This window comes from Ovis aries, chromosome 14 (genome assembly GCF_016772045.2).
Source record: "Ovis aries strain OAR_USU_Benz2616 breed Rambouillet chromosome 14, ARS-UI_Ramb_v3.0, whole genome shotgun sequence".
Lineage (NCBI taxonomy): Eukaryota > Metazoa > Chordata > Mammalia > Artiodactyla > Bovidae > Ovis > Ovis aries.
The window spans coordinates 23441485-23469387 of record NC_056067.1 but is presented as its reverse complement, the minus strand read 5'-3'; the positions used below and the strand labels follow the sequence as shown (position 1 = coordinate 23469387).

The 27903-nt window shown below is 46.2% G+C and overlaps 1 protein-coding gene across 2 annotated transcripts; it reads right to left on the bottom strand.

Annotated features, from left to right (window-relative positions):
- On the bottom strand, positions 1-27855 carry LOC101116336 (liver carboxylesterase-like). 2 transcript variants are annotated; one of them, XM_004014992.5, is made up of 14 exons: positions 27685-27855; positions 24379-24586; positions 21140-21284; positions 18707-18840; positions 17462-17615; positions 15643-15747; positions 12439-12543; positions 9828-9866; positions 4962-5102; positions 3361-3441; positions 2509-2656; positions 1634-1765; positions 631-703; positions 1-359 (listed from the first exon to the last, which is right to left on the bottom strand). In XM_004014992.5, the coding sequence occupies exons 1-14, from the start codon at positions 27734-27736 to the stop codon at positions 176-178; spliced, it is 1701 nt and encodes a 566-aa protein (XP_004015041.2). In that variant the 5' UTR covers positions 27737-27855; the 3' UTR covers positions 1-175. The 2 variants fall into 2 exon arrangements, with proteins under 2 accessions (XP_004015041.2, XP_012045193.2); XM_012189803.4 differs by having other exon boundaries at positions 24379-24583.
- Between the last annotated feature and the right edge of the window lie 48 nt (positions 27856-27903).

Genomic DNA, 27903 nt, shown 5'->3' with positions numbered 1-27903 from the left:
TTGGTCTCCAAAAGAACATTTATTTCCAAATTGAGGCCACAGAAACAGAAACTCCCCCTCCCGGACCTTTGCCACTCCCATCAGATAATTCTTCAGACTTCACAATAAGACGCCTCTTTGGCACATAAACACTTCTAGAGAAACCTCCATCTTGGGGCCCAGTTGAGCCTCCCGTTCACAGCTCAACATGTTTTAAGTGTGGTGCCTTCTTTGCCGCCTCCCTGGACAGAAGCTCATTCCAGAAAGCCACTTCCTTGTCTTTCAGCTTCTCGGCTGCCCGAGTGTTGACACCAATCTGAAGGTACCCTTCTTTGTGGTCATACGCTGGCCAATGGGGAAGCCCCTCCCCATTAGGGTTCCTGAAACAGAGTCAAATAGAAATTCACCAAAGCAAAGGTTTGGTCCCAACAACCCTCTGAGATGGTCAGGGACACCATGGCTTCATTTCTGCCAAAGGCTCATATGCTGCCAGAGACAGGAGGCTGACCATGTCCTGGGCACCCAGTCCATCACAGGGAGCTCTCATGTCACAGGGCCCGATGTTTGACCATCGCACATTGGAAGCTCCGCCCACCCAATAGACACTCCCTGTCCCTTCCCAACCCTACTCCATCTCTGCCAGCAGCTCACCCATTCCGAGCAAAGTTGGCCCAGAATTTCATCACCATCTTGCTGAGATTGATCTCTTCTTCTGAGGCACCATCTGTGGGGAGGAGACAAAGCCACTGCTGCTCAAAGTGTGGTTCATGGGCAACAGAAGCACTTGAGAAATTTTAATAAATTCAGAAATGGGGGCCTTACTCCAGACCTACTGAGTCTAAACCTGCATTATAAGATCTTGGGTAATTCAAGTGCACTTTAAGCTTGACAGTTACCAACTGAGGCTGGGCTCAGTGAAGGGCTGCAGTCGATCCATAAGCTGACTGCCTTGTCTTCTGTGCCCACTCGATTGCCCTTCCCCCTTCAGTGTTTCAGGGACACACCCCAGGGTTGCTGCTAGACTAACCCCACCTCCCAGGATGCTCTCCTTTGGGCCTTTTCTCAGTTTCCTTCACCCATATATGTTTTCACAGAATCTGACGAATAACCAAGCTGCAAGATCCCCATATAGTTATCCATCAGAAAGTGGCCAGAAGCACAGCCCTGGGGTGTGTCACACACAAGCTGTCTGTTAACTGTTGATGGTGAAGACATGAAAGACATTTGTGAGAGTTATTCCTTAAAATATTATCATGTTAAAGATATTTAATTTAAAAAGATACGAGCTTTAGATGGATGGTTGGATATACAGTCAAGGGTCACTCGCACTCTGATGTGCTCTTGTGAGTGTGGCGTGAATAATGGCCTTCTACCCCTGAGCAGGGCCTGTGGGTGACACACTACCGTCTTGCTGATGCCCAGGTCTGGATTCTAGAGTGACCATGGGTGAGGGTACAAGGAGATGCATTCTTCATCATGTACGGTAGAACAACAACAACAAAAAATGGTTGGGGCCCTTTGTCCTTCCACCCTGTTATGGTGAATTCAGGAAACTAAGAACTGCAGAGAAGGAGGAACTTGCCCAAGGTCACCAAATCAAATCTCGGACCAGGAGCTCCTAACTCCAAGTTTATAGTCACCAAAAGGCCATCACCTTTCAGAAATGGAGCTCCGAAGACAGAGAAGAGCTCATCCCCATGGTCCCCTATCACTGTCTTGGGTTTCAGCTCTGATGAGAAGCTTGGGCGATACCGAAACTCATACATATAGGTGGGGGCTCCAGCATCTGGAAAACAAGGATTCATACGTGGTTCATTTCAGCAGACACACAACTGGATAGTATCAGGGGCTCCAGGGGGCCATGAGCAGTCAGAAAATTAAGGGCACGCCTGGTCATGAGTGAACAACAAGAGTATTAATAACAGCTGCCCACTGTGAGAACCAAATGTGTGCCAACCTTGTGTGTTCCTGCACCAAGTCCCTGGTTATTAGCACCATAGAGAATAAAGAGCTTGGAAAAAATTCTATGAGTTGCTTAAGGGTACATTGGTGGTAGAGGTGGAACTACATTTGAACCAGTATTTATTCAATGACTGAGCAAATGAATGAATAAATAAATGAATGTTGAAACTATGGGGAAACTGATTAGAAATAACTATCATTATAGAGGCCTCGGGTCAATTCATATAAGCCTCTTTGCCCTGATGCATTCCCACTCCAGAACATCTAGATACATACAGTTTATGTCCACAGAAACACCACTACATTTCATTGATAGCAGGCTGCTTTTCATTCCTGTAGAGAATACCTGCAGCACAACAGGTACTTTCAATTCCACCTATTTTTTAGCATTTCAGGCCAAATGTAGTTAGTATTGGATGTATTACTCGCAACAGTTTCCACGCACGTGTTTGTGTTAGATGTATCACTCTCAACAGTTTCCACACATGTGTTTGTGCTGAGGGCCGGGCAGGAATCAGTGAAGGTGGAATGGTGGTGACCCTCTCCTGCCTATTGTCCAGGACTCACCTCTGTAGTAACGGGCCACATTCACAGATGGGACCCCAAATATCACATCTGCTATCAAGTCCAGGAACAGGTCTTTCTCTTTGACAGGGTCGTCTGTCCCTCCTAAATACTTGTCAGTGGCCACTGGAGCCAGTTCCTCAGGAATGCCCTGAAATAGATCAAGTGAAAGTGACCACTGTTAAAATTAAATACAAGATAGAGACCAGACTTATGAATTATCTGTGCAGACAAAACCATTTAAGCCATCGAAGCAAAACTAACTCTCACTTATTTCATGCACCTAACCAAAATCTAATTTGGGTTATTTTTCTGTAAAGCCCTCTGACAATCACAAAATAAACTTAAGTCATCTCCCTAAAATGGTATGAGAGAATCACTTTTCACCATTCCCTTGACACCTGAAAAACTCTATTGTAATAAGCAACCACTGAAAAGGTGAACAACTTCCTCATTTTCACTTTAGAAGCCTTGCTGTAACTTCATGTCCTCAAACCTATCAGCCTTTGAAGTTGGAATCTCCCAGAGAGAAAAGTGGTGCTTATGTACAATAAATTCTTCCTAAATATTATTCATTCACTTGGTGGTTTTAATTTTGCTCCTTCTCAATTTCTGACCTCACCACCCCTGCACCTCATCACCACAGCATCTCTTGTTTGGTTAATGGTGAGCCTTTTAAGCCCACTTGAAACTTTCCCCCACCCCTCAACTTGAGTAATAACAAGAAAAGTAGAAAAAGTGGATCAGAATCCCCCAGCTCCAGTCTTCATTCTGCCATTAACTGCTCTGCAACTGGGGACAAGCTTCTGGCCCTCTTTGGGGCTCAACCAGTTCCTGTGATTCCTAGAGTCTTACAAGGAGAGGATAGGACTGCCACAGGAGTGATGTGGCTGTCTTCTGGTCCAGCTTGTCTTCAGACAGAGGGTAGCCCATGAGCTGTTAAAACAAAGGTTAAACAACCGTGAATCATTAAGCAATGGCAGGAAAAACCCAACAGACCAAACCAATGCAGACTTAAGTTCACTTTGTCATGTCTTGAGGGGCATGGCTCTTTAATGAGTTGGTCAAAACCAATGAATCAAATGGACTTTATATCTAGAGATCAAGGAGTGCAAGGAGGATAAAGTAATTGTTAAGGGAAGGTGCCCCAGTCTTTGTGTGTGTGTGTACAAATAATTAGTCTAGAATACCCACAATAACCATCAAGACAGAAAGGGAAGGTTTCAGCCAGCCTAGTGTTGAAGTGGAAGGCTCTGGGGCAGATAACAGAGACCTCCACAAATACCCTGCCTGTGTCAGATATCTGAGAAAGCTCCAAATCCTGCCATTATACCTTTTGTCCTTTGGTAAAACCTCTGAAATCATGCTGAAGAACCACAGAACTCTGCACATAATGACTCCATCAAAACTCTGTCCTAAGAGACTTGACCAAGCTCCAGGACAGCTTCAGGGAGCTTAAGGCCATGTCCCCAGGATGACCGTAGGCCCCCTTAAAGAGCTCTGGGCTGCCAGGAGATTTTACTGTTTGTTCCAGCCCAAACCTGGTGATAGGCAGGTGGGTCCACGAACCCCTTCTAAATCTTTTCTTTGCCCCTTTAGATGTAAATCTTCCACCCAAAACTGTTTCCTCAAGGATCTGAGAGCCATCTTTATGAAAAACAAACATTCAGGGATAAATCTTGCTCTGTCCTCCAGTCCCTGTGAGATGATAAAGGCCTAACTTCAGTGGGGGTCTTGCTTCTACTTACACCACTCCCTTCTGTCATAAAGGCAGGACTTGTTTCTTCTCCAGATAAATGCCAGCTGACAAATCCAGGGAGCCCAGTCACACAGACAATCCGCCCCGCCTCACCTATGCCTTAAAGAGGCTCCAGGCTTTCATTTCATGGATTGGGTTCAGTTCACGATGGACCATTTCCCTCTAGCAGGGATGTAACTGAATCAAATCTGTTACCACTTCAACTAGTGTCTGGCTTTGTTTATCTCTGTCAGAAGGGAAAGCCCTTTCTAACTTTTAGAAGTCAATTTTAACTCAGGAGGAAGCAGGCTCCTCCCACTCTTTCCAGTGAGATGAGTGAGAGCATGGGTGAGGCGGGGGTCATTTATGGAGAAAGCATGAAAGCAACAAGCCCGAGGCGAAAGGCTGCAGGTTCCAAGCCCCACTCTCCTTTACTCCCGAGTCCCTTCCCCTTTCCAGGCCTTGGGTTTTCATCTGCTCAGTGATTGGAACCGACATTTCAGGATCCACGGATGGGAGGACGATTAGAGAGTGTGTGGGAACATGGGTCCCCAGAACTGCACCTCCCAGATGACAGTGTGGACCATCAGAGATGGTTTCCATAGAAATGTCAACTGTATGAAGGGGACAGCTGGCCTGGTCCTAGAGAGAGGTCTGTGACCAGAGATGGGAGGGTGATGTGCTGGGAGACAAGTCTACAAGGCCTGAGCTTTCTCACCAGTGGAATAATCCAGCCAAACTCTTGCTTGTTGATTCCCACCATGTAGGGAACATTGTTGAAATTCTTTTCAGCCAGCATCTCTTCGGGCAGCTTTGGCAGCAGCACTCCGTCAACCATGGTGGGCAGGAAAGGATGGCTCTGGGGAAGAGAGCGAGGGAGTGTCTATGCTTCCCCTTCCAAGTCACACCTGTATCCCCCTCACCACCTGCTGGAACTCAAGGCCAGCATCACACACCTGGGTGCCTGTGGGTGGTGGCTACACACCTGGGTCCTAACGTATGGGGCAAAGTCTGCAGATCCGAAAGGGCTGAACTCTGACCAGGGGACATCAGGGGTCATGTGATAGGGACAGATCGCCGCTCAACTTGGTATGAAAATATATAATATAATGTGCATTTAATTTGAAGTGTACATGGTAATATATCTATGTGCATTTCTCCATCTACAGTCCTTGCAAGCATCTCTTTACAGGAAACCACCCTCAGCAGGAAGTCCCTTTACTTCGGTCACTTTAGCAAAGCTATAAGATAACCAACGTTTAAACCAGGCCCCTCTGCCATGCTCTATTCATCTCCAGTCCAAGCACACTTTTCAGATCTTTTAATCACACAATACCTTGCCTAACTTTTTGGTCCTTCCCATAGACCAAAGAAGTAGAACTGAAGAATAAGTAATTAACAGATGACCAAGTCTCCTCCCTAACTTCCCCTCTAGTAATCTCCAAAATAAACTGTGTGAACACGATGATATCCAGAAGATCGTGAGGAATCAACAACCTGCATATGAGTCTGCAGACAGAGGGGAATGGCAACCACTCTGACCTTCTATCTCAGTGGTGAGCTGAGATTACTTCTCTGTTGCTCTTTAAAAAATTTCATGACCAGGGATTTGCCTGGTGGTCCAATGGTTAGGAATCAGCCTTGCAATGCAGGGGTCTTGGGTTTGATCCCTGCCTGGGGAACTAAGATACCACATGCCTTCAGATAGCTAAGCCCACGCAATGCAATTACTGAGCCCACGTACCACAACTAGAGAGAAGCCTGCATGTCGCAACAACAACAAAAAGATTCATGGCCAAACAGAAACCTGGAAGGTAGTTTTGGGGGGGATGCTGACTTCGCCATCTCCCCAGATTGCTGCATTCTGATTAAAGTCACCTTTCTTTTTTATGATTTGTGAATATGTATTTGATCTCATAACCAGTAAGGAGCAAGACCCCTGATTGGTTCGGTAACATTCTTCATTATTCGTAGCACTTAAGTTCTGTAAAGTCACCATGACTCTGATTTAGGGACTGCTCTGTCACTTCAACAGGGGAAATATGGGGCCAGGTTCCTGAGCCTCTGATCACATTTTCTCAACCTTGTGTTGTGTATGTTTCTGTTTAAAGACACCTTATGTAATATACATTTCTTACAGACAATTAGTTATGTGTAATATTTATTGATAATAAAACACCAACCAACAAGGCCTCAATGTTTTCTCAGCCTGGGGAGACTGCTGTTGGAGCTTCCTGCATGACTGGGAGGGGGGTGGTGTCCTGAGGACTGATTCATGGCTCCTTTCCCCACATGCCTGCAAATAGAGTGACTTGCACAGCCAGTCAACCCTGCAGCCCCCCAGGAGATAATCTGGCTTCTCGTGAAGGCTCCTGAGGAGCCCCTTACCCAGTCATCTCCACTGCCCACAACGGAGGTTTCTCATTCACCTTCTTCCAACAGGGCATTTTTAGGAATGTAAACAAGACCAGGGGCTGGCTGGGGACAGGGACACAGAGTTCAAAACTGGGGGCATTGACCATCACCCTAATACTAAAACCTGACAAAGATGCCACAAAAAAGAAAACTACAGGCCAATATCACTGATGAACATAGATGCAAAAATCCTCAACAAAATTCTAGCAATCAGAATCCAACAACACATTAAAAAGATCATACACCATGACCAAGTGGGTTTTATCCCAGGGATGCAAGGATTCTTCAATATCCACAAGTCAATCAATGTAATTAACCACATTAACAAATTGAAAAATAAAAGCCATATGATTATCTCAATAGATGCAGAGAAGGCCTTTGACAAAATTCAACATCCATTTATGATAAAAACTCTCCAGAAAGCAGGAATAGAAGGAACATACCTCAACATAATAAAAGCTATATATGACAAACCCACAGCAAACATTATCCTCAATGGTGAAAAATTGAAAGCATTTCCCCTAAAGTCAGGAACAAGACAAGGGTGCCCACTTTCACCACTACTATTCAACATAGTTCTGGAAGTTTTGGCCACAGCAATCAGAGCAGAAAAAGAAATAAAAGGAATCCAAATTGGAAAAGAAGAAGTAAAACTCTCACTGTTTGCAGATGACATGATCTTCTACATAGATAACCCTAAAGACTCCACCAGAAAATTACTAGAGCTAATCAATGACTATAGTAAAGTTGCAGGATATAAAATCAACACACAGAAATCCCTTGCATTCCTATACACGAATAATGAGAAAGTAGAAAAAGAAATTAAGGAAACAATTCCATTCACCATTGAAACGAAAAGAATAAAATACTTAGGAATATATCTACCTAAAGAAACTAAAGACCTATATATAGAAAACTGTAAAACACTGATGAAAGAAATCAAAGAGGACACTAATAGATGGAGAAATATACCATGTTCATGGATTGGAAGAATCAATATAGTGAAAATGAGTATACTACCCAAAGCAATCTACAGATTCAATGCAATCCCTATCAAGCTACCAGCGGTATTTTTCACAGAACTAGAACAAATAATTTCAAGATTTGTATGGAAATACAAAAAGCCTCGAATAGCCAAAGCAATCTTGAGAAAGAAGAATGGAACTGGAGGAATCAACTTGCCTGACTTCAGGCTCTACCACAAAGCCACAGTCATCAAGACAGTATGGTACTGGCAAAAAGACAGAAATATAGGTCAATGGAACAAAATAGAAAGCCCAGAGATAAATCCACACACATATGGACACCTTATCTTTGACAAAGGAGGCAAGAATATACAATGGAGTAAAGACAATCTCTTTAACAAGTGGTGCTGGGAAAACTGGTCAACCACTTGTACAAGAATGAAACTAGATCACTTTCTAACACCACACACAAAAATAAACTCAAAATGGATTAAAGATCTAAACGTAAGACCAGAAACTATAAAACTCCTAGAGGAGAACATAGGCAAAACACTCTCCAACATAAATCACAGCAGGATCCTCTATGATCCACCTCCCAGAATACTGGAAATAAAAGTAAAAATTAAAAAATGGAATCTAATTAAAATGAAAAGCTTCTGCACAACAAAGGAAAATATAAGCAAGGTGAAAAGACAGCCTTCTAAATGGGAGAAAATAATAGCAAATGAAGCAACTGACAGACAACTAATCTCAAAAATATACAAGCAACATATGCAGCTCAATTCCAGAAAAATAAATGACCCAATCAAAAAATGGGCCAAAGAACTAAATAGACTTTTCTCCAAAGAAGACATACAGATGGCTAACAAACACATGAAAAGATGCTCAACATCACTCATTATTAGACAAATGCAAATCAAGACCACAATGAGGTACCACTTCACACCAGTCAGAATGGCTGCGATCCAAAAGTCTACAAGAAATAAATGCTGGAGAGGGTGTGGAGAGAAGGGAACCCTCTTACACTGTTGGTGGGAATGCAAACTAGTACAGCCACTATGGAGAACAGTGTGGAGATTCCTTAAAAAATTGCAAATAGAACTGCCTTATGACCCAGCAATCCCACTGCTGGGCATACACACCGAGGAAACCAGAATTGGAAGAGACACGTGTACCCCAATGTTCATCACAGCACTGTTTACAATAGCCAGGACATGGAAACAACCTAGATGTCCATCAGCAGATGAATGGACAAGAAAGCTGTGGTACATATACACAATGGAGTATTACTCAGCCATGAAAAAGAATACATTTGAATCAGTTCTAATGAGATGGATGAAACTGGAGCCGATTATACAGAGTGAAGTAAGCCAGAAAGAAAAACACCAATACAGTATACTAACACATATATATGGAATTTAGAAAGATGGTAATGATGACCCTGTATGCGAGACAGCAAAAGAGATGCAGATGTGTAGAGCGGACTTTTGGACTCTGAGGGAGAGGGAGAGGGTGGGATGATTTGAGAGGGTGGGATGATTTGGGAGAATGGCATTGAAACATGTATACTATCATGTAAGAAATGAATCGCCAGTCTATGTTTGATGCAGGATACAGGATGCTTGGGGCTGGTGCACAGGGTTGATCTAGAGAGATGATACGGGGTGGGGGGTGGGAGGGGGGGGTTTCATGTTTGGGAACTCATGTACACTCGTGGTGGATTCATGTCAATGTATGGCAAAACCAATACAGTATTGTAAAAGTAAAATAAAGTAAAAATTAAAGTTAAAAAATAATAATAAAAAATAAATAAACATTGTATAAAGCTTAAAAAAAAAAAAACTGGGGGCATTGGACTAGGAGTCTGGGAAACTGGTTCCAGTCCTATATCTGGTCTTCCTGGCTGTGTGACCCAGGCAGGGTCACTGCCCCTCTCTGGGCCTCAGCAATATAGACACAAGGAAATACCATGATTCTACAAAGAAGAATTATTTCATTCTTTCCTTTTCATTAACTGGAGCTTAAAGGTGTCAATTGGAGAAGGAAATGGCAACCCATTCCAGTATTCTTACCTGGGAAATCCCATGAACAGAGAAGCCTGATGGGCTACAGTCCATGGGGTTGCAAAGGATGGGACTCGAATTAGCGACTGGGCAAAGGTGTCAAGACTTAAAACATGCACTCAAGAAACCAAAGGTCCTTACCTCTGTGGGGTCTCCGTGTAAATCAAGAGTGAAAAATTTCTGTGAAGACAAAGACAGCGGTTGTGGTGAGGAGGCTTCCTGGGAGAAAAGCTGGCCTATGTGAGCTGTGCTCAAAGATATCAACTTCTCCCTCCTGGTGCCACCCTGGCTGGGCTGAAAGGAAACGGGCAGGACACCCTCCCCCAGGCACCAGCACAGGGAGCAGGTGTGGGGTGGGGGAGGGGAGCGCTGCAGAGGACTGCTGTTGGTGCCTGCCCTGCCCTCCACCCATTTCCCCTTCTTCTTCCTCCAGGCAACAGCACCCTGATTTTCCTTTGGGGAACCCCCTCTTCCTGCTCTCACTACATGATTACAGGCATCTGTATGTGACCTCAGGTGCACCATATCCCTGAATACAGGGACTTCAGTGGTGGACATGTGCCCATGTCAGTTCAATAGCGTTTACCCAATTTTTTGCTGCAATTGTTGGGAAATAGGGTTTCTAAGAAGATAGTATATAAGACTAGAGTAGTGTTGCTGTCTTTAACCTCCCCAGGACAAATGTGTCTGAAAATGATGCCAACACAGAAAGGTAAAAGCTGAGATATAGAGACAGTTTCTTAATCACATCATATGTGCATCTGGACCCAGCCATGCCTGAAGCCATCCACTCTTGGACTTGTCAGTGAGTTACCTGAAGATTCTGTCACAACATATTCCTTTCTCTCCTCAAGGCACTTTGAGATGAGTTTACTTATCTTGCATTAGAAAATTCTGACTCATACAAGCTGACTGAATTTCAGCCCATCCCATACCAAGACTGTGCTAGTTTCACTGTGACACTGTAGCTAACAGGCCTGACCAGTATGCGGGAAATCCCATTAAGGATCCCTCCATTGTGTGTTGTAGGCCCACAGTCCAGGGATGTGTGTGTGTCCGCGTGTGTGCTTGTGTGTGTGTGTACTGGGGAGAGAGGATAATCCTGGAAACACTTCCACAGGATCTCAGAAGATCTCATAAGAATAACCTAGACTCTTATGTTCTCTGGATTTTCCCAAAGTCACCAAATCTCCCTTTATAAGCTAGATATCTTGTGCCACATGGAGAGTTTCTAAAAGAAATTTACCTCTGAAATAAATGTACACAACCAGAAAACAGTTGTGTTTTTATCTTTGAGCACAGTGGCCACCTTATTTGAGCCTGAGAAACAGGGATCCAAGGCTACATTGGACTTAACCCATGGAAATAGAGCAGAATCCAGTGCTAGAGTCTAGCCCTGGAGAGTCCAGGAGTAGCCTCAGGATTCCAGGGTCCAGACAGAGAGTCCAGGTGCTCAGGCTACTCCAACGGTTCCCACTGGCTCTAAAGTTGGTGTTCTCTGGGTATCTGTCATGCTGTAACTTCCTGTGACGACCCACCACCATAGCCATCCATCAATCCTGAAATGTCACCTTCTCTGTGAAGTAGCCCTGTTTATTATAATGAATGCTTCCCCCCTCTGTACTCCCACCACGCTTAATCCACTTAAGTCAATGTGTGTCTTTCTCCTTGAATAGTTCCTTGTGAATAGGGACTATATCCAATTACGTCTGCATCACCTACTCTGTTATCTCCCTGCATACACTTAGCAGAGAAGGCTGGATGGATGCAATTAGTTAATCCAAGGAGTATGGGTGAACTGGGGGGATAAGTGGATAGATGGATGATAGCCAGCAGACTAGGTGATGGATTCATCATTGATTTTAGAGAGATGGGTGATGAAATACATATATATGGATGATTGGTAACAGATGAATGAATGCTATAGATGAATTGATATTATTTAAGGTTGATGAAAAAATACTGATAAATTGGATTCATTGGTGGATGGACAGATAAAATAAAATGATGAAAGAATGGATGCATGAATGGATGGAATGTTGGGTGGATGAGTGGGTAGATACACAGTTATATTATTAGAGTCACAACTGAGGCAGACACACAGAAAATCTAGAACACTTGACCACCATTGGGTTATAACTGAGGTGGTTTCTAAATTAACCAAAACAAATTGTGACAATGTTTCTGAAAATCTTTGTTCGAAATAGTCCCATCCCTCAAATTCAGGGTGGTAATTATCTCTGAGAATATGTAATGTTTAATTTCTTAAAAACATATCAGAAACGGAAGCCCCCATACCTCGAGTGTGTGCTCTACAACAAGACAAGGCAAGGCAATGAGAAGGTTGAGTACCACCAACTAGAAAGTAGCCCCCACTCACCAAAACTAGAGAAAGCCCGCACATAGCAAAGGAGACCCAGCACAGCCATAAATAAATAAAATTTTTAAAAATATTAGAAAATATTAGAAAAACAATATTGGAAAAAGTAAGTGTTGACAGATATGAGGAGTCATTACACAGTTGTTTATTACGTTATTTTTTTGTCTTTGCTAACATCTGAGATAGTCTGTAATAGGGAAGGAAAGAAAGAAATTTCCCATTCAGATCTAGAGGTTGACACTCATCCTGGGAGGTGAGAAACCGTCCCAGGTAGTTTTTCCAGGGCAAGAGGACTGAAGCTGAAATAATGAAGCCTGGGGCCATGTTTCTAGGGTAGGGGTCTTGCGTTTCCAAGAGAGTAGATGCACCTACCATTTTCAGTGTTATCTCCATGAGCTCGTCCTCTGTCTTCTGGCGCAGGCAGTGAACAAGGACAGCTGAGGTGGTGGTTTTACAGCCAGCAATGACAGCAATTTGCTGTAGAAATCACAGGCGACAGCAGAATTCAAGAGCCATGCCTCTCCCTCCATCAATACTGAGTATTCTGTCCCAACCTCAGTTTGTATAGGCAGCCTGTGATAGCAGAAAATACTCCAGACCAGTAGGTCCTGGGTCCCAGGCATGCCACTTATATTCCTCAGCCTCTGCTGCCTAATCTCCGTTAACGTGGGCAGAATGATCTCAAGGCTGAACATCTAAAGAGAGGTAGCATGGAGGGGGTGCTAAAGAGCTGGAATCCAGAATCCCAGTTTCTAATTTCAAATCTTGGCTCATTCAATTAATAGCCATGTGGCCTCAGGCCAGTCAGTTGCAAATTGCAGCCAGAGGGGAAGATGCAGAAGAAGAGAAATCAGGCGCCACGATGGCGGGGCCCTGGAGAGTGTGCACGGGCTGCCCAGAGCCTGGTCCTGTGTCTGACATACATCAGTGCTCAATTGTATTTGGTGGAAAACAAAAAGGCACAGGAAGAAGCAGAGGAGAGAGTAAGAACGAGAGCGCAAAATAAGGGAATTAAGATTCTTTATTCTGCAGTTTCTGGTCCTGTTCGATAACAAAATCCAGGTCCATCTCTACCACATCCATTTCCTTTGAATAAACTTCCCCTTCTTAACTTTAGCCTGATTAATGGGCTTCTGTTGTTAATAGCCAAACAATTCTGAAAAAAGTTCCCCAAAATTCTAAACATTCTTGGACTCTTATCTCCTCTTCTTCTACTTACCAGTCATCCCTTTAAGTCTGGCTGCTGCCCCCACCCCTCCTCCAAACCAGCTCTCACAGCCGGACCAAACGTTCCACGTCACTGACACTAAGGCACACTCCTCAGCAGGGACTCTGCGCTGCTCATCCTTTCTTGTCTTTATAACAGTCTCCAAATAAAGACAAAGCCCTCACCCGGTCCTATGTAGCATGGCCCTGCCAATGATCCCATCCTCAGCTCTCTCCGGGTCCTATCTGCACTTTCTGTCCTGGCCACATCAGCCTTCCTCACTTTCTATCCTGAGATACCCGCTCCTGCCACAGGACATTTGCACAGACTCTTCCCTCTTCCTGGATATTCTTTTCTTATCAAATGACACTACCAATCCTTCTCACTTCAACTCGTGATCATTTTATTTTTCTAGAAAACTTTCATAATAACCTCCCCCTACAAACTGGACTACGTGTTGCTTTTGGACTCTGTTGACATCAGGTACCTCTACTGCTCCAGTCACAGCTGATATTTTCTAAGTTGTGCAATTATATAATTATTAACTGCCTCCTAAATTATAATAGAGTCTTCTCCAACACCACAGTTCAAAAGCATCAATTCTTCAGTGCTCAGCTTTCTTCACAGTCCAACTCTCACATCCATCCATGACCACTGGAAAAACCATAGCCTTGACCAGATGGACCTTTGTTGGCAAAGTAATGTCTCTGCTTTTCAATATGCTATCTAGGTTGGTCATAACTTTTCTTCCAAGGAGTAAGTGTCTTTTAATTTCATGGGTGCAATCACCATCTGCAGTGATTTTGGAGTCTCAAAAACTAGTCTGACACTGTTTCCACTGTTTCCCCATCTATTTCCCATGAAGTGATGGGACCAGATGCCATGATCTTCGTTTTCTGAATGTTGAGCTTTAAGCCAACTTTTTCACTCTCCTCTTTCACTTTCATCAAGAGGCTTTTTAGTTCCTCTTCACTTTCTGCCATAAGGGTGGTGTCATCTACATATCTGAGGTTATTGATATTTCTCCCGGCAATCTTGATTCTAGCTTGTGCTTCTTCCAGCCCAGCATTTCTCATGATGCATATAAGTTAAATAAGAATGGTGACAATATACAGCCTTGACGTACTCCTTTTCCTATTTGGAAACAGTCTGTTGTTCCATGTCCAGTTCTAACTGTTGCCTCTTGACCTGCATATAGGTTTCTCAAGAGGCAGGTCAGGTGGTCTGATATTCCCATCTCTTGAAGAATTTTCCACAGTTTATTGTGATCCACACAGTCAAAGGCTTTGGCATATTCAATAAAGCAGAAGTAGATGTTTTTCTGGAACTCTCTTGCTTTTTCGATGATCCAGCGGATGTTGGCAATTTGATATCTGGTTCCTCTGCCTTTTCTAAAACCAGCTTGAACATCTGGAATTTCACGGTTCATGTATTGCTGAAGCCTGGCTTGGAGAATTTTGAGCATTACTTTACTAGCGTGTGAGATGAGTGTAATTGTTGGAGAAGACTCTTGAGAGTCCCTTGGACTGCAAGGAGATCCAACCAGTCCATTCTAAAGGAGATCGGTCTTGGGTGTTCTTTGGCAGGAATGATGCTAAAGCTAAACTCCAGTACTTTGGCCACCTCACGCGAAGAGTTGAGTCATTGGAAAAGACTCTGATGCTGGGAGGGATTGGGGGCAGGAGGAAAAGGGGATGACAGAGGATGAGTTGGCTGGATGGCATCACTGACTCGATGGACCTGAGTCTGAGTGAACTCCGGGAATTGGTGATGGACAGGGAGGCCTGGTGTGCTGCGATTCATGGGGTCGCAAAGAGTCGGACACGACTGAGTGACTGAACTGAACTGAAATTATAATAGAAGCTTCATGAGGTTGCTAGATGTCAGATTATATCAAGATTACTTGTTGAGTGAATGAATCCTCCAGGAAACTACTCCAGTCATAAACCCCCAGGAAGAATCCACTCCAGAGTCACATGGAGCCAATGAGTTTAGCAGATCTCAGACGCTGAGAGAGGCAACACAGATGACCGGCCACTGCCCACTGTGCAGCCCCTCACCCCACCTGGCACACATTGGGAAACATGTCCAGTGGAAAGTGCACGGGGCTAGTAGCCCAGAGTCACGAGCCTAAGTCCAGCTCTGCCCTCATCACTCTCTGAGCTTAGCAAGTGCTTCAGCTCTCTTCCTGGTTTGCTCAGTGGCATAAGGGGGAGGTGGGGAGAGGTGTGTCCTTGTCTTACATGTTCAGCCACCCTCACCGCTGTGATTCCTCAAGGATGTCAGCCAGACTCCATTCTAAGAACAGCCCTTGACAACTCCAGGAAAGCAGAACAAATGGTGTGCGGGCAGTCCGGTGTGAGACCTACCTCAGCTGCGGCCTTCATGTCCTTCTTGACCAGGGCGGAAGTGAGGGCCACGCCGCTCTCTGAGATGGCCCGGTGGAAGAGATTCCTGGCCAGGGGGGACAACACCTGGAGGACCGTGTTGAGAAGGGAGTTTATGCTCATGGGGAGGGTGGTCTTCAAGAGCTATACCCATCCACAACCCTGTCCTGGACTGTGGAGACCATGGGCCCAGCATCTGTGAGAAAACCTCAGCTGGAGGGAGGCAGGAGCAGAGTGAGGAACACAGAACAGGCGGCGCGTGGCGCCCACTGACTGTAACAATCAGCACTATCTGAAGGGCAGCTCAGCAGCTCCTAGCAACACTTTAGCGGCACAGTTCTTATAGCAACTATACACCAGTAGGAATTAATTAAAAAAATAAAAGTAAATAAAAAATTTTAAACCTGGCTGGGGAAATATAAAATAAAGGCACAGTTCTGATTTCCTGTTTCCATTACTCAGAATTTATCCTAAGGAAAATGAGCATGGAGGTACACAACTTTTAATATTGCTCATGCTGTTTATAAGAGTAAACACTGGGAATAACCCAAGGTTTCAATATTGTGAGACTGGGCAGCTAAGCTATTTTTCATTCCTACCATGGAACTACTTGACTATACACACACAAATATGAAAGGGTGTGTAATTGTTAGATGAACATTTATGTTGTTTTATAATGCTAAGGAAAATTTGTATTTAAGAAATTCCACCTAGATTAATACATAGATAGAATCATGGAAAAAAATTAGAAAAATACAAATCAAAATGTTCACGGTGAGCCTCCACAGACAACAGGATTGTGAATGAATTTTTTTCTTCTTTGAGGTTTTCTGTACTTTTATTTCTCCACTTTATGAAAAATAAAAACATTTTCCTCTGAGTGTTCAGTTGTGAAACCAACATAGATTTTTAAAAAGCAGTAATAGGGAATTCCTTGGTGGTTCAGTGGTTGAGACTCCAAGCTCTTGATGCAGGGGGCTCGGTTGGGGAACCGAATTGGGGAACCAGTTGATCCCTGGTTGGGGAACTAAAATCCCACAAGCCAAGAGATGGAAAAAAAGAAAAAACAGTAATAGCACTAACCCTCTGCTCAAACGTGAGGGAGTTGGAGTGTTTCCACGGCTCCCAGCACCTTCTAATATGGCTTTCCAGCTTTGCTTCCCTCACTGTCTCCCGCATTCCCATTCCCCACACCACACTCCCAGGTCCTGTCTGTGTCCCTTGTTCCTGTCCCATCCCCCATCCCTCCTCTTCTTCTCCTTCTCCCCAGCCCAGCTCCATCCCTCAGCCCCAGAGACTGCTGCCCTCCCTCCTTGGCATGGACAAGCCACCAGGGCCCTCAGAGGGGGCCTCCAACCTATTCCTAGTGCTCGTGTCTCCTGAACTGTAGGCCTGGCTTCAAGTCAGACAAGGACACTCAGACCAACCTCAAGTTGGCTCCTCTGATTAATCATTTACACCCACCCCTAATCTCAAGAGAAGTGAGGCGACTCCTAACATTAAAATGATTAAGAAGGAGAGGATGAGCTCAACTGACACAGGACAGCATGAGCTCAACTGACACAGGACAGGAAGAGAGTGTCTGTTGCAGCTGTGGCTGCAGCTACGGCCCCAGAGGCTGAGCTGAGCCCTGAGCTTCCTGGGGGCCAAGGGGAGTCTGGCCTTTAACTCTCCACCATCTGATGCTGCACAGAGTCAGGTCAACCTTGAATGCAGGTCTTGGAAGTAAAGGTCCCAGGACTAGATGGGCTGGTCTGCAAGGGGTCCCATCAGCAGCCACATCAGGGCCAGGAAGACTTACAAGAACAGACACACTTTCCCCTCCTGCTGACTCTCCAAAGATGGTCACAGAGCCTGGATCCCCTCCAAAGTTGGCAATGTTCTCCTGGACCCAGTGCAGCGCGGCCACCTGGTCCAAGTGGCCCCAGTTCCCCCGGCAGTGCTCGTCCCCTGTGCTGTGAGTAAGAGGACAGGGTGGGGTTGGGAGCAGAGATGTCCTGGCAGGGCCCTGAGGACCAGAGATGGGGCTGGGGGTCCAGGGGAGCCTTCTGGAAAGGACTGGGCTTCCATAGCCCTGACACGGGGTCTTCACTCTCCTGCTGTCCTGCTCTGCTACAGGGCTCTGCAGAGCCATCTGCATCTACTGACTGAGCATCTGCTGCGGTCGGGGTGCAACCCTGGCTCAGGTGATAGAGAGGCCGGGGGAGAGGAAGTGGGGCGAGTACGCACAGTTACACTGTCACAGGGAGCAGACACGGGCCATGGGGGGAAGAGCTGAGGGGTCTCCATGAAGGGGACACATCCTGGGACACGACTCCCGTGGGACAACCCTCTGCCAGCCCGCAGGTCTTTTCAGGGAGGTGACCACCCCTCCCTCAGGCCACCCCCCAGCATCTCAGGGTAAGAGGTCCTGGCACCAGTACATTCGGGAAAAGCTCAGTAACTGCCTGCTGGAAACCTGGTTCCTGTCCCCAGAGAATCCATGCAGGAGACTCAAGCCTTCACTCATGCATGTGCCAAATTCCAGGAAGGAAATGGTGTAAGTGGGCCCAAGGCTCCTCCCAGTAGATGTCCCCTGGAGTCAGATGCTCCTTACAACCTCCCAGTTCCAGGCACCCGCTCCTTCACCTACTAGACTTCCTGGAGCTCCCAGGAGTCTAGCCCTCTTTACTTCCCCAGGAGGAAAGATGTGTGAGCCTCTAAGTGCCATGCTGCATGGTAACCGTCATCTTGAAGATACTGCAACACGCCAGGCAGCAGAGTGGGAAGGGATAAGCAGTTCAGATGAGATGACAGCTGGGTTGGGCTTGGTAGGAGTAATAGGAATGTGTCAGGGAGATTGGGTGTTTTATGGGTAAGAGCTCACAAATAAGTGCACCAGGGTGGCTGGGGAACGAGAAGGTAGGTGGAACCCAGTTAGGGGGGCACTCAGATGTCTTAGCAGGGAGCCTAGCAAGCAGCCCCTTGAGGGTGTGAATGACCAGAGTGGGGTCCTAGCACCCCCACCCTGGGGGCAGTGTGCCACCTTGAGAGTCCAGGGTCTTACCTGAAGAAGCCCCAGATGCCCAGGCGGTACTGGATGGTCACCACCACCACATTTTCGTGGGCAGAGAGGGCCAGCCCGTCATAGGTTGATGCCCCGCCCACCATGAGACCTCCTCCGTGGATCCACACCATCACCTGGAGGGGGAGAATGCAACCACAGGGTTACAGGAAGCAGAGCTGGGGAAGACCTCAGAGGCAGGCTTGGTCACCTACCCGTTCTCCAGCTGCGGCCCAGGCCAGCACCCCACTCAGGGCACCCTGGCTGCCCCTGCCTGTCTCCCCTGCCCCAGTGCCACCTGCGCTCAGCGCTCCTCATGCTGAGAACATCATCACGGGAACAGCCAAGGCTCGAGCACCATCTCCTCCCCAGCACTCCCGCCACCCTCACTCCTGGACCCCTTGCCCAGCTCAGTGCACTCAGCGTGCAGAGGCCCTTGGCTAGAAGCTTGTTTTAGCTTCATCTTAGTTACCTTTTGTGAGGTGAATTCAACTTCTCAAGTGAATGAATGATCATGTTAAGAAGAACATGCCATGGGTGGTACCTCTTCTAATATGACTTCCTGCGGCCTACTTAGCTCCCCAAATCTCATCCATCCTCCAAAACCCAGCTAAAACCACCTCCTCCAAGAAGTCTTCAGCTATTTGATGAATATGATCTGAAAACCTACTAGGTGCCAGGGGCACCTGAGTAAGAACGGAGGATGAGAGTGAACATGATAATTCCTAATACACAGCCCTCAATTTAAGTTCACATAGCAAGAAAGTGAGAATGACTAAAATAATAGAAACATTTGGTTAATAAAAAAATCAAAGAACTCATATATAAATTATGTGACAAGTATTATTGAAGCATTTAAAATAAACCATCCATGAGAAAGGAATTACTATTGTCCCTTTTCACAGACAAGAAAACTGAGGCACTTAACCACCCTGAGGTCACACTGCTAATAGGTGGTGGAGGTAGGACTTGAACCCAGGCAGTCTGGTTGCAGAGTCCACATGTTGAGCCACCCAGCACCCAGCAGCCAATGGCCGTGCTGCAGTAGGCTGGCTCTTGGGGCCGGAGGAATTCCTTCCCTTCAACTCTAACTAATGCATCAGGAAGACTAGCCTCAGGTGCTGTGCCAGACACTGCCATAAATCTTTATATTCATCACTGAACACTTGTGTGTGATTATCCCCAATTTGAGGAAACAGTAAAAGGTGGAACAAGGATTATACCCAGACCCTGTGGTTCTCCAACCTCAGGTTTCCGGAGCCCCTGCTCCTCCGACACCTCTGACCCCTGCCTGCTTCCGGGTGGAGGGACTGAGTTTGCAGTCATCTCTGAGACCAGGCTGAGCCAGGGGCTGTTCAGCAGTGATTTGCTGAAGAGGCCAGTCCAGTTCTGTGCAGATCCTCAAAGGTAGGGGCTGTGTGGTTGTGGTTTTATGTTTTTCCTTTCTCCTAACCCTTAATTCTAGCTGTGTCTATGGGAGCACTGAATACGTAATAGGGAAAAGAAATGAATGCATAAATGAAAGAGTGAAAAATTGTCCCCACCTCTCTGAGCTTCCAGTCACAAGTTCACAGACACCCTCCTCCACATCTGGGCACAATGCCAGGGGTGTTCCTGGGTGATGGCTGGGTGTGCCCACCTGTCTCTACCCCCACTGACCCCTCTTTTTCCAGCAGACCTGCCCCAAAGATCTCCAGCCTGAATCTAGAAGTCAGCTCTGTCTTGGGGTTCCATGCATTCTGGAAATGTTGACTCACTGGGTCGTCAGCTTTAGCCAAAACAATTAGGAAGTGAAATTAACTACAAGAAAATCTTGATAGCTGGCAAACGCAAAGGAAAATGCATCTTTGTTGCTCCAGGCTCTGCCCCCCAACCTGTGACACAGAAAGCTGTCAGAGAAAGTCTCTGTGTACTGAGGAAAGGCCACACATAGGCTCTGTGCTAGCGCGTGTCAGAGCGCTCCCGGCTGTTCCAGGAGCCCCGTGCTCCAGTCCTGCCAACCCGACTCTGTGACCGCGCCTTCCCCTCACTGGACCTCAGTTTCTCTGTCTGTAAAGGAAGGGTTGGCTTGTTGGCTTATCTCCAAGGTTCCTTCCAGCTCTAACTTTATGGAAATGACGTTTTTACCATCTCTGGGTATCAGATTCCTAATCTAGCAATTAAGAGTCATCCTTCTTGTCCATCTGTTAGCATGAGAGGCCCTGGAAAAATGAAATGTGCATCACAGATGTGCAGCAATCTCCCCCAGGGGCCCCACTCTGGCTGAGGGGAAACAGAGGTGTGGGCCACCTGCGCTCCCTGATGTCAGGTTTGGCTGTGGTGCACAAGAAAGCCCGGGGACCCCAGAAGACCCTTGGCCCAAGACGCCCCCACCCAACACTGCCTTCATCCCCTTCCAGTCTACCCCAGCTTTGCCCAGTGATTCCCGCCGCTTACCGGCAGCCTGCTTCTCTTCGTCAAGTCAGCAGGGGTGTATATGTTTAGGTAAAGACAGTCTTCAGAAAACGTGAGACTAATGTTCTCCTTTCTGTTAGTAAAGAGATCCGAGAGCAACTGCGCCCCCACTGGGTCTTGGGAGCACCTGTGAGGGGCAAGGAGAGAAGAATTCTTGAGGTTCAATCAGAGCTGAACAAGATGTCTCCTGTGGTCATCAAAGGCCTTGGACTGGCAGCTTCAGGCCAGTAAATAGAGTTGTTCTTACCATACCTGGGGCATGCGATGGGGATGCTCAGGCTCACCAAGGTCTCCCAGGACCATGTATGGTCAGACCTGATCCTCTTCCCTTCCTGGGGTCTCTGGAATACCCTGGGTCAAGGGAGGAGGCTGCCCTACGTGCTGATGGGCGTGAGAAAGGACCATTTCCTGCATCCCTGGGTCCACACCAGCACTGTATGACACCCGCTGTAGAGTGCCTTATATTCTGCCCACACAGAAACATGTTCTAGTCCGCAGGAGACTTCCATAAACCAGGAGAAATCAATCAAATGGCAAATATTTAGGGCATACAACAGATCAGGGTCAAATATTAGTGGGGCAGCATTAGGGGAACTATATTCTAGTCCTGCCTCAGCCTGATTTGCTGGGTTTCCTTGGGTGAATGCCGTGCCTGCTCTGGGTCCCGATCTGTCTGATGTAAATGAGGGGAATGATTTCTATAAGGGTCTAGCAACATGGACATGGTAATATTTGTCAGCAACTCATCACAGGCAAGAGCTATTGGTTGTCCCAATAGGAGACTTTAAAGATGCTACAGATATCATAATTTTTAATGTTTATTGAGTCCTCACAACTTGCCAACTGTTGTTTTAAATACTTCTTATATATTAACTCATTTAAATTCACACTGGCCCCATGATATAGGTTCTACTATTATCCTCATTTTACAGTTGAGACACTGAGGCACAGAGAAGTTAGAGAACCTGCCCAAGGTGACCCAGCTAGAAAGAATCATACTCTGTAGTGCTTATGTTTTCAAGGATATTATAAGCCACGTTTCCGGATCTCAACGCCTCCACGAAAAAAGGCATGCCTGCCCTCAGTGTGTCGATGAGATAACTGAGGCACTGATGTGCTTGGGTGACTCAGCTGTCAAGTCACAGAATCACAATTTCAAAGAGAACCTCTTGATTTCCATCCTGTGGGGACTTTCCCCAGATCACCTAGGCAAGGGACATAATGTTCATAAAAGAAGATTAAGGGTTAAAAAGGAAAAATACTCAGTGTCACTAGTATTCAAACAAACAGAATAAAAAGAATAATTTTTATATAATGGTGATGATAACAATTATTAACATTATTCTGCCTATTCAGTAGATAAAAACCATTTTAATGACTCCAAGCATTGAGAAAAATTCAGTTAATGGAGGTTTTCATATATTAATTAAAACAGTGCAGTTGGAATATTTCTGAAGGGCAATTTTAAAATACTCTTACTCCAAAATGTTATGTCTTGGAACTTATCAAAAAATGAATATGCATGAAAATTAGGTATAGGATGTTCATCAGAGTGCTATTTATAGTATAAAAAATATCAACAACAGTGAAGAACTCCAAATAAGAGATGGAGTAAAGAAATTATGACTCAGTACTCAATATAATATGGTGATTAAATGTCAGGTTGTGATATTTAATGACACAGAATGGTGTTCATGATACCTTCATGAACTTCATCTACTGCTTTCATCTAAATTATCTGTACCATGTAATACGATACTGTGATTTAAGAAAAATAAATATTTGTAAGATGTATTTGATCTTTGGCCAGTTTCTGCTGAAGAGCTCTTGAAACCCTTGTGTTCATAATTTCCTGAGCAGTGTATACTGTTGGGTTAATGAAGTAACTTTTGGACCACACCTAAGGGCAGGAACCAATTGCCAGAGGAATAATCTCATGATTACAACAAGGAAACCTTCTGTCATAGTCCCCTGAACTCTGGGAAAAGAAGATGGGCTGAGGGGAATCAATCACCAGTGACCAATGACTTCAATCCCCTGCCCACGTAGTGGCTTTCCAGGTGGCTCAGAGGTAAACAACATGTCTGCCAATGCAGGAGATTACCTGGAAGAGGAAATGGCAGCCTACTCCAGTTTTCTCACCTGGAAAATTCCGTGGAGAGAGGAGCCTGGTGGGCTATAGTCCAAGGGGTTGCAAAGAGTTGGACACAACTGAGCAATGAACACTCACGCCCATGTAATGAAACCTCCGTAAAAACTCAAAAGGATAGGTTCAGAAAACATCCTGGTTGGTGAACCAGAACTTGTTTTTATTTTCCACACTGCGTGGCATGTGGGATCTTACTTCCCTGACCAGGGATTGAATCCGTTGCAGTGGAAGGGCAGATTCTTAACCACTGGACAACCAGGGAGGCCACCGTGCTGGGTCCTCTGTCAGGGACCTCACCTTATGGATCTCTTCATTTGGCTAGTGGTTTCTAACCTTCAATATCCTTCATAATGAACTGGTAATCTAGTGAGGAAATTAGTTGCTTGAATTCTGTGAGCTGCTCTGGTAAATTAATATAACCTAGGAAGGGGGTCACAGGAACCTCTGAATTATAGCCAGTTGGTCACATGCACAGTTGACAACTTGGAATTGGCATTTGAAGGAGAGGGAGGTTTTGTGGGACTGAGCCCTTCACGGGTGGAATCTGATGCTATCTCTGGCAAAACAGTGTCAGAAATTAGTTGAATTGTTGGACACACATATGGTGTGCAAGAATTGCTTTTTGGTGTGGGAAACACACACATACATTAGAATCGGGTACAGGAAATTATGTGATTCCACTTTAAGGGAGAAATTATGGAACAGATAAAAGACTAGAAAAATAGAATCTAAAATATGAACAGGAGCTCTTGCTAGGTGGTGGAATTGTGAATGATTTTCATTGTCTTAATTTTACTTACCATCCTCACTTTTCAAAAAATTATTTATTTATTTGGCTGCATGTTTCTTGGCTGTGACACGTGTGGTCTTTTAGTCACAGTGTATGAACTCCTAGCTGAATAAAGGGCTCTAGAATGCTGTGAGAGTTTTGGAATGCTGGTGAGGATCTACAAGAGCGTGAGGATTTCACAGTAAAGCATGAGCCACTCAGAGGATCGCCTTGGCTCCCTCCTGCACCCCTTTGAGACTAACACCCCCACTGAGAGGTGCCAAAACCACACCCCTGACCTACATGGGAGGGTAAGAGGTGGTATTCTTCACGAAGATCCATGGCTCTGCAGGTTGCGGCGGAGCAAATCTCAAGGATCCAAGAGGAGGCTTGGCAAAGGGGACTCCCAGGAAGACGGCCACAGGCTGAGCAAATCCTTTTAAGCTGACATGTTTCCCCAGGACTCTGCCCTGAGCGGTATCCACAACAGGCGGTGAGGGTGGCAGCCCTGCTGGACGTTGGGAGGAAATGAGGACACGTCAGTGGTGACAGTGAACTGGATTCTGGGTGGATTTTGTTACTTTTGCCACTTTTGATACTTTGCCATGTGATCTTGAATGTCCTCTCAACTCTCTAAGCCTCAGCTTCTTATGTAAGAGAGGGTGAAGCTGTCTTTCCTAACTCACAGAGTGATCAGAGGGAGGGTGACTCGGGGGCACATTCTATCTGTCCCATTCCCATGGAGCAGGCGGTTTTTTTCTCACTGAGCTTAAATGCGTCTCCTGCAGTTGCCACGTCAGACCCGGTCCTTGCTGCTCAGGGGCATCCTGCACCTTCATGAGGCAGGTGGCCTTAGCAACCCCTGTTCACGCTCGTCCCTCAAGTTCTCTCTTGTCCGTCCTCAACAGCTGCAGTTTGTTTAAGCATCCTTACAGGAAATGATTTCCAACCTCTCACCCTCCCAATTGTTCTCCTTTAGATACAGATGAAAGGCCAACCTCTCCCTCAAAGTGTGTGGCCAGAACAGAGAACAATAACCCAGACCTGGTCTTATAGACACAGCCTTCAAGAGACAGGAGGTGGACAGATGCCCAATTGGCAAGAGTGAAAAAGCGGGTGATGGGCTGTGAGGTATAGGCAATGATGGTGACAGCAGCGATTACCATTTGTGCTGTAGGTGATGAATGTGTATTGAGCACTTACTATGTACCACATGGGCACTCTAATCAGAGCAGCCTGGCTAGGGAGACATCAATATGTCCATTTTACAGATGAGGTAACTGACGAAATGGAGCCAGCTAGTATGGATTTTCTAAAGGTGGAAAAGGTATGACCCTGCCAGGGGATAACTAGCAGTAAGGGGACAATCAGCTTCTAATTAGGGCTTCCCTAGTGGTTCAGATGGTAAAGGATCTGCCTGCAATGTAGGAAACCTGAGTTTGATCCCTAGGTTGGGGAGATCCCCTGGAGAAGGAAATGGCAACCCACTCCTGTATTCTTGTCTAGACCGAGGAACCTGGTGGGCTACAGTCCACAGGGTCACAAAGAGTCAGACATGACTGACTAACACATAGCTGCTCTTCCCCTCGGTCCTGGGCCTCTCACAGTGTCACAGAGCCAGAAGGAAGATAAAGCCCAGTGCAGGCTGCGCTGTCGGAGCACTGATGGCCGGAGCACTGGCTCTGGACTCAGGAGACAGAAAGAGAATTCAGAGCGTGGTTTTCCAGCAGACCTCGGGCATGTACGATTCCCTCTCTGAGCCTCAGTTTTTCCATCTACAAAATGGTACAGATGCATCTGAGGTCCCTTGCTGCACCCTTGTATTAACCATGTCCTCTATGTCCTGTATTCTGATGCTTTGACAGCCGGAGCCTTGCTGATTCTGGGGGGACTGCCCCTCCCCGCGTTAGCCAATCCCTGGAGACAGGAATGAACTTCCCTTCCAGCCTGCCAGAGCCTGTACCCCAATTCCCTTTGTTATCAGGTCCTTCACATCCGCCACCACCATACTGCCCCAACCACTCCAGGACAAAGTACCTGAAAGCTGTGCGCAGCCCCTAACCTGCTGAAATTCTCTGCTTTGCCACTCCCAAACCTATTTATGCTGCCTCGCCTCTTCCTTCCCTATCAGCGACCAAGATAAATACCCTTACTCCCAATTTCTTTTCTTCCCTCGTGAGCCACCCCGGTGTTTACCACCTGGCACACCATGGTAGGGCCATGCTCTCTCCTCCATAAAATGTGAGTCATGAACCACCTTTTCAAAAGGCAGTTGGCTCCTGATCTGTGGGCCTTCAGTTCAGTTCAGTCGCTCAGTCATGTCCGACTCTTTGTGACCCCATGAATCGCAGCACGGCAGGCCGCCCATCACCAACTCCTTAAGTTCACTCAGACTCACGTCCATCGAGTCAGTGATGCCATCCAGACATCTCATCCTCTGTCGTCCCCTTCTCCTCCTGCCCCTAATCTCTCCCAGCATCGGAGTCTTTTTCAATGAGTCAACTCTTCGCATGAGGTGGCCAAAATACTGGCGTTTCAGCTTTAGCATCATTCCTTCCAAAGGGCCTTAGAATACCCTAATAGTCTATTAATACATATGTCTTTTTTTTTAAGCTTTAAACCTTTAATTTTGTGTTGGATATAGCTGATTAACAACTTTGTGATAATTTCAGGTGAACAGCGAAGGCACTCAGCCATACATACACATGTATCCATTCTCCCCCACACTCCCCTCCCATCCAGGCTGCCACATAACACTGAGCAGAGTTCCACGTGGTATATAATAGGCCCTTGTTAGTTAACCATTTTAATATAGCAGTAATACAGTGTCTTTGAAAGCAACTCCTTTATCTCTTTTTTCACTTTCTCTATTTCAGGCACTGTTTAGAATAAACAGCCCATTTCCACCTCACAACAGTCCACGGAGGTAGAGTTGTCACCTCCATTTTCAAAATGCAAAACCAAGGCACAGAAAAGGGACATCCCATGTGTAAGAACACACAGCCCCTAAGGGCTGAACCCACACCGCTCTGTCTCCAGAACCAGTATTAATATTCTGGTAGGACCCCTTCAGGGCTTCCCAAGTAGCTCAGCGGTAAAGAATACACCTGCCAATAGACACAGGTTTGATCCCTGGATCAGGAAGATCCCCTGGAGTAGGAAATGGCAACCCACTCCAGGATTCTTGCCTGGAAAATTTCATGGACAGATAGCCTGGTAGGCTACAGTCCATGGGGTTGCAAAAGAGTTGGACATGAGTTAGCTACTAAACAATGACAGAGATCCGTTGCAGGATTCTGGTAAGACCCACTCCATATCCACATTAATAATCAAGAGGGAAAGACATGGAGGAGCTCATCAAAGTCCTCAGCGGGATGTGGGAGAGGAGCTGATTGTCCTCCTCTGGTGTGGCTGTGCCAAGCCGAATCTAGGGTGTGCTTGGTCCCCTGTGTCTCCTGCCATGGGGCACGGGCTGGGCCAGAACATCCAAGTTCACAGAGCGTGCGCTGCTGCAGAACCCGGCCTGTCACTGCTTTGCCCTGTGCCCATCCTTTCCCCTACAAGGATTTCCAAAGGTGCTCCTGCTATCTGCATTTCAGGAGGACTCACCCCAAGCTGTGAAGGAACCAAGGGAGGTCAGGACCAGAGCTAAGAGCCACATCCTGGAAAGAGAGCCGCTCCTGTGCACGCAGGTGTCTGTGCTGCTCACAGGGGCTGTTTCAGTCCTGGCCCCCAGCTCCCTCCGCAAGCTCCCGCTCCAGCTGCTCACAAGCAAATCTCTCCTCCCTTCCTTGTGGGTGGTTGGAATGTGTGAGCCACGCCTACCAA

Excerpts from the sequence above, each read along its gene's own strand:
- LOC101116336 (XM_004014992.5), bottom strand. The coding sequence starts at position 27,736 with ATGTGGCTCTTAGCTCTGGTCCTGACCTCCCTTGGTTCCTTCACAGCT. Across the intron at positions 24,587-27,684 it reads TGGTTCCTTCACAGCTTGGG|CAGGGCTGCCACCCTCACCG; the intron begins GTGAGTCCTCCT and ends CCCAACGTCCAG. Across the intron at positions 360-630 it reads GCCAACTTTGCTCGGAATGG|GAACCCTAATGGGGAGGGGC; the intron begins GTGAGCTGCTGG and ends ACTCTGTTTCAG.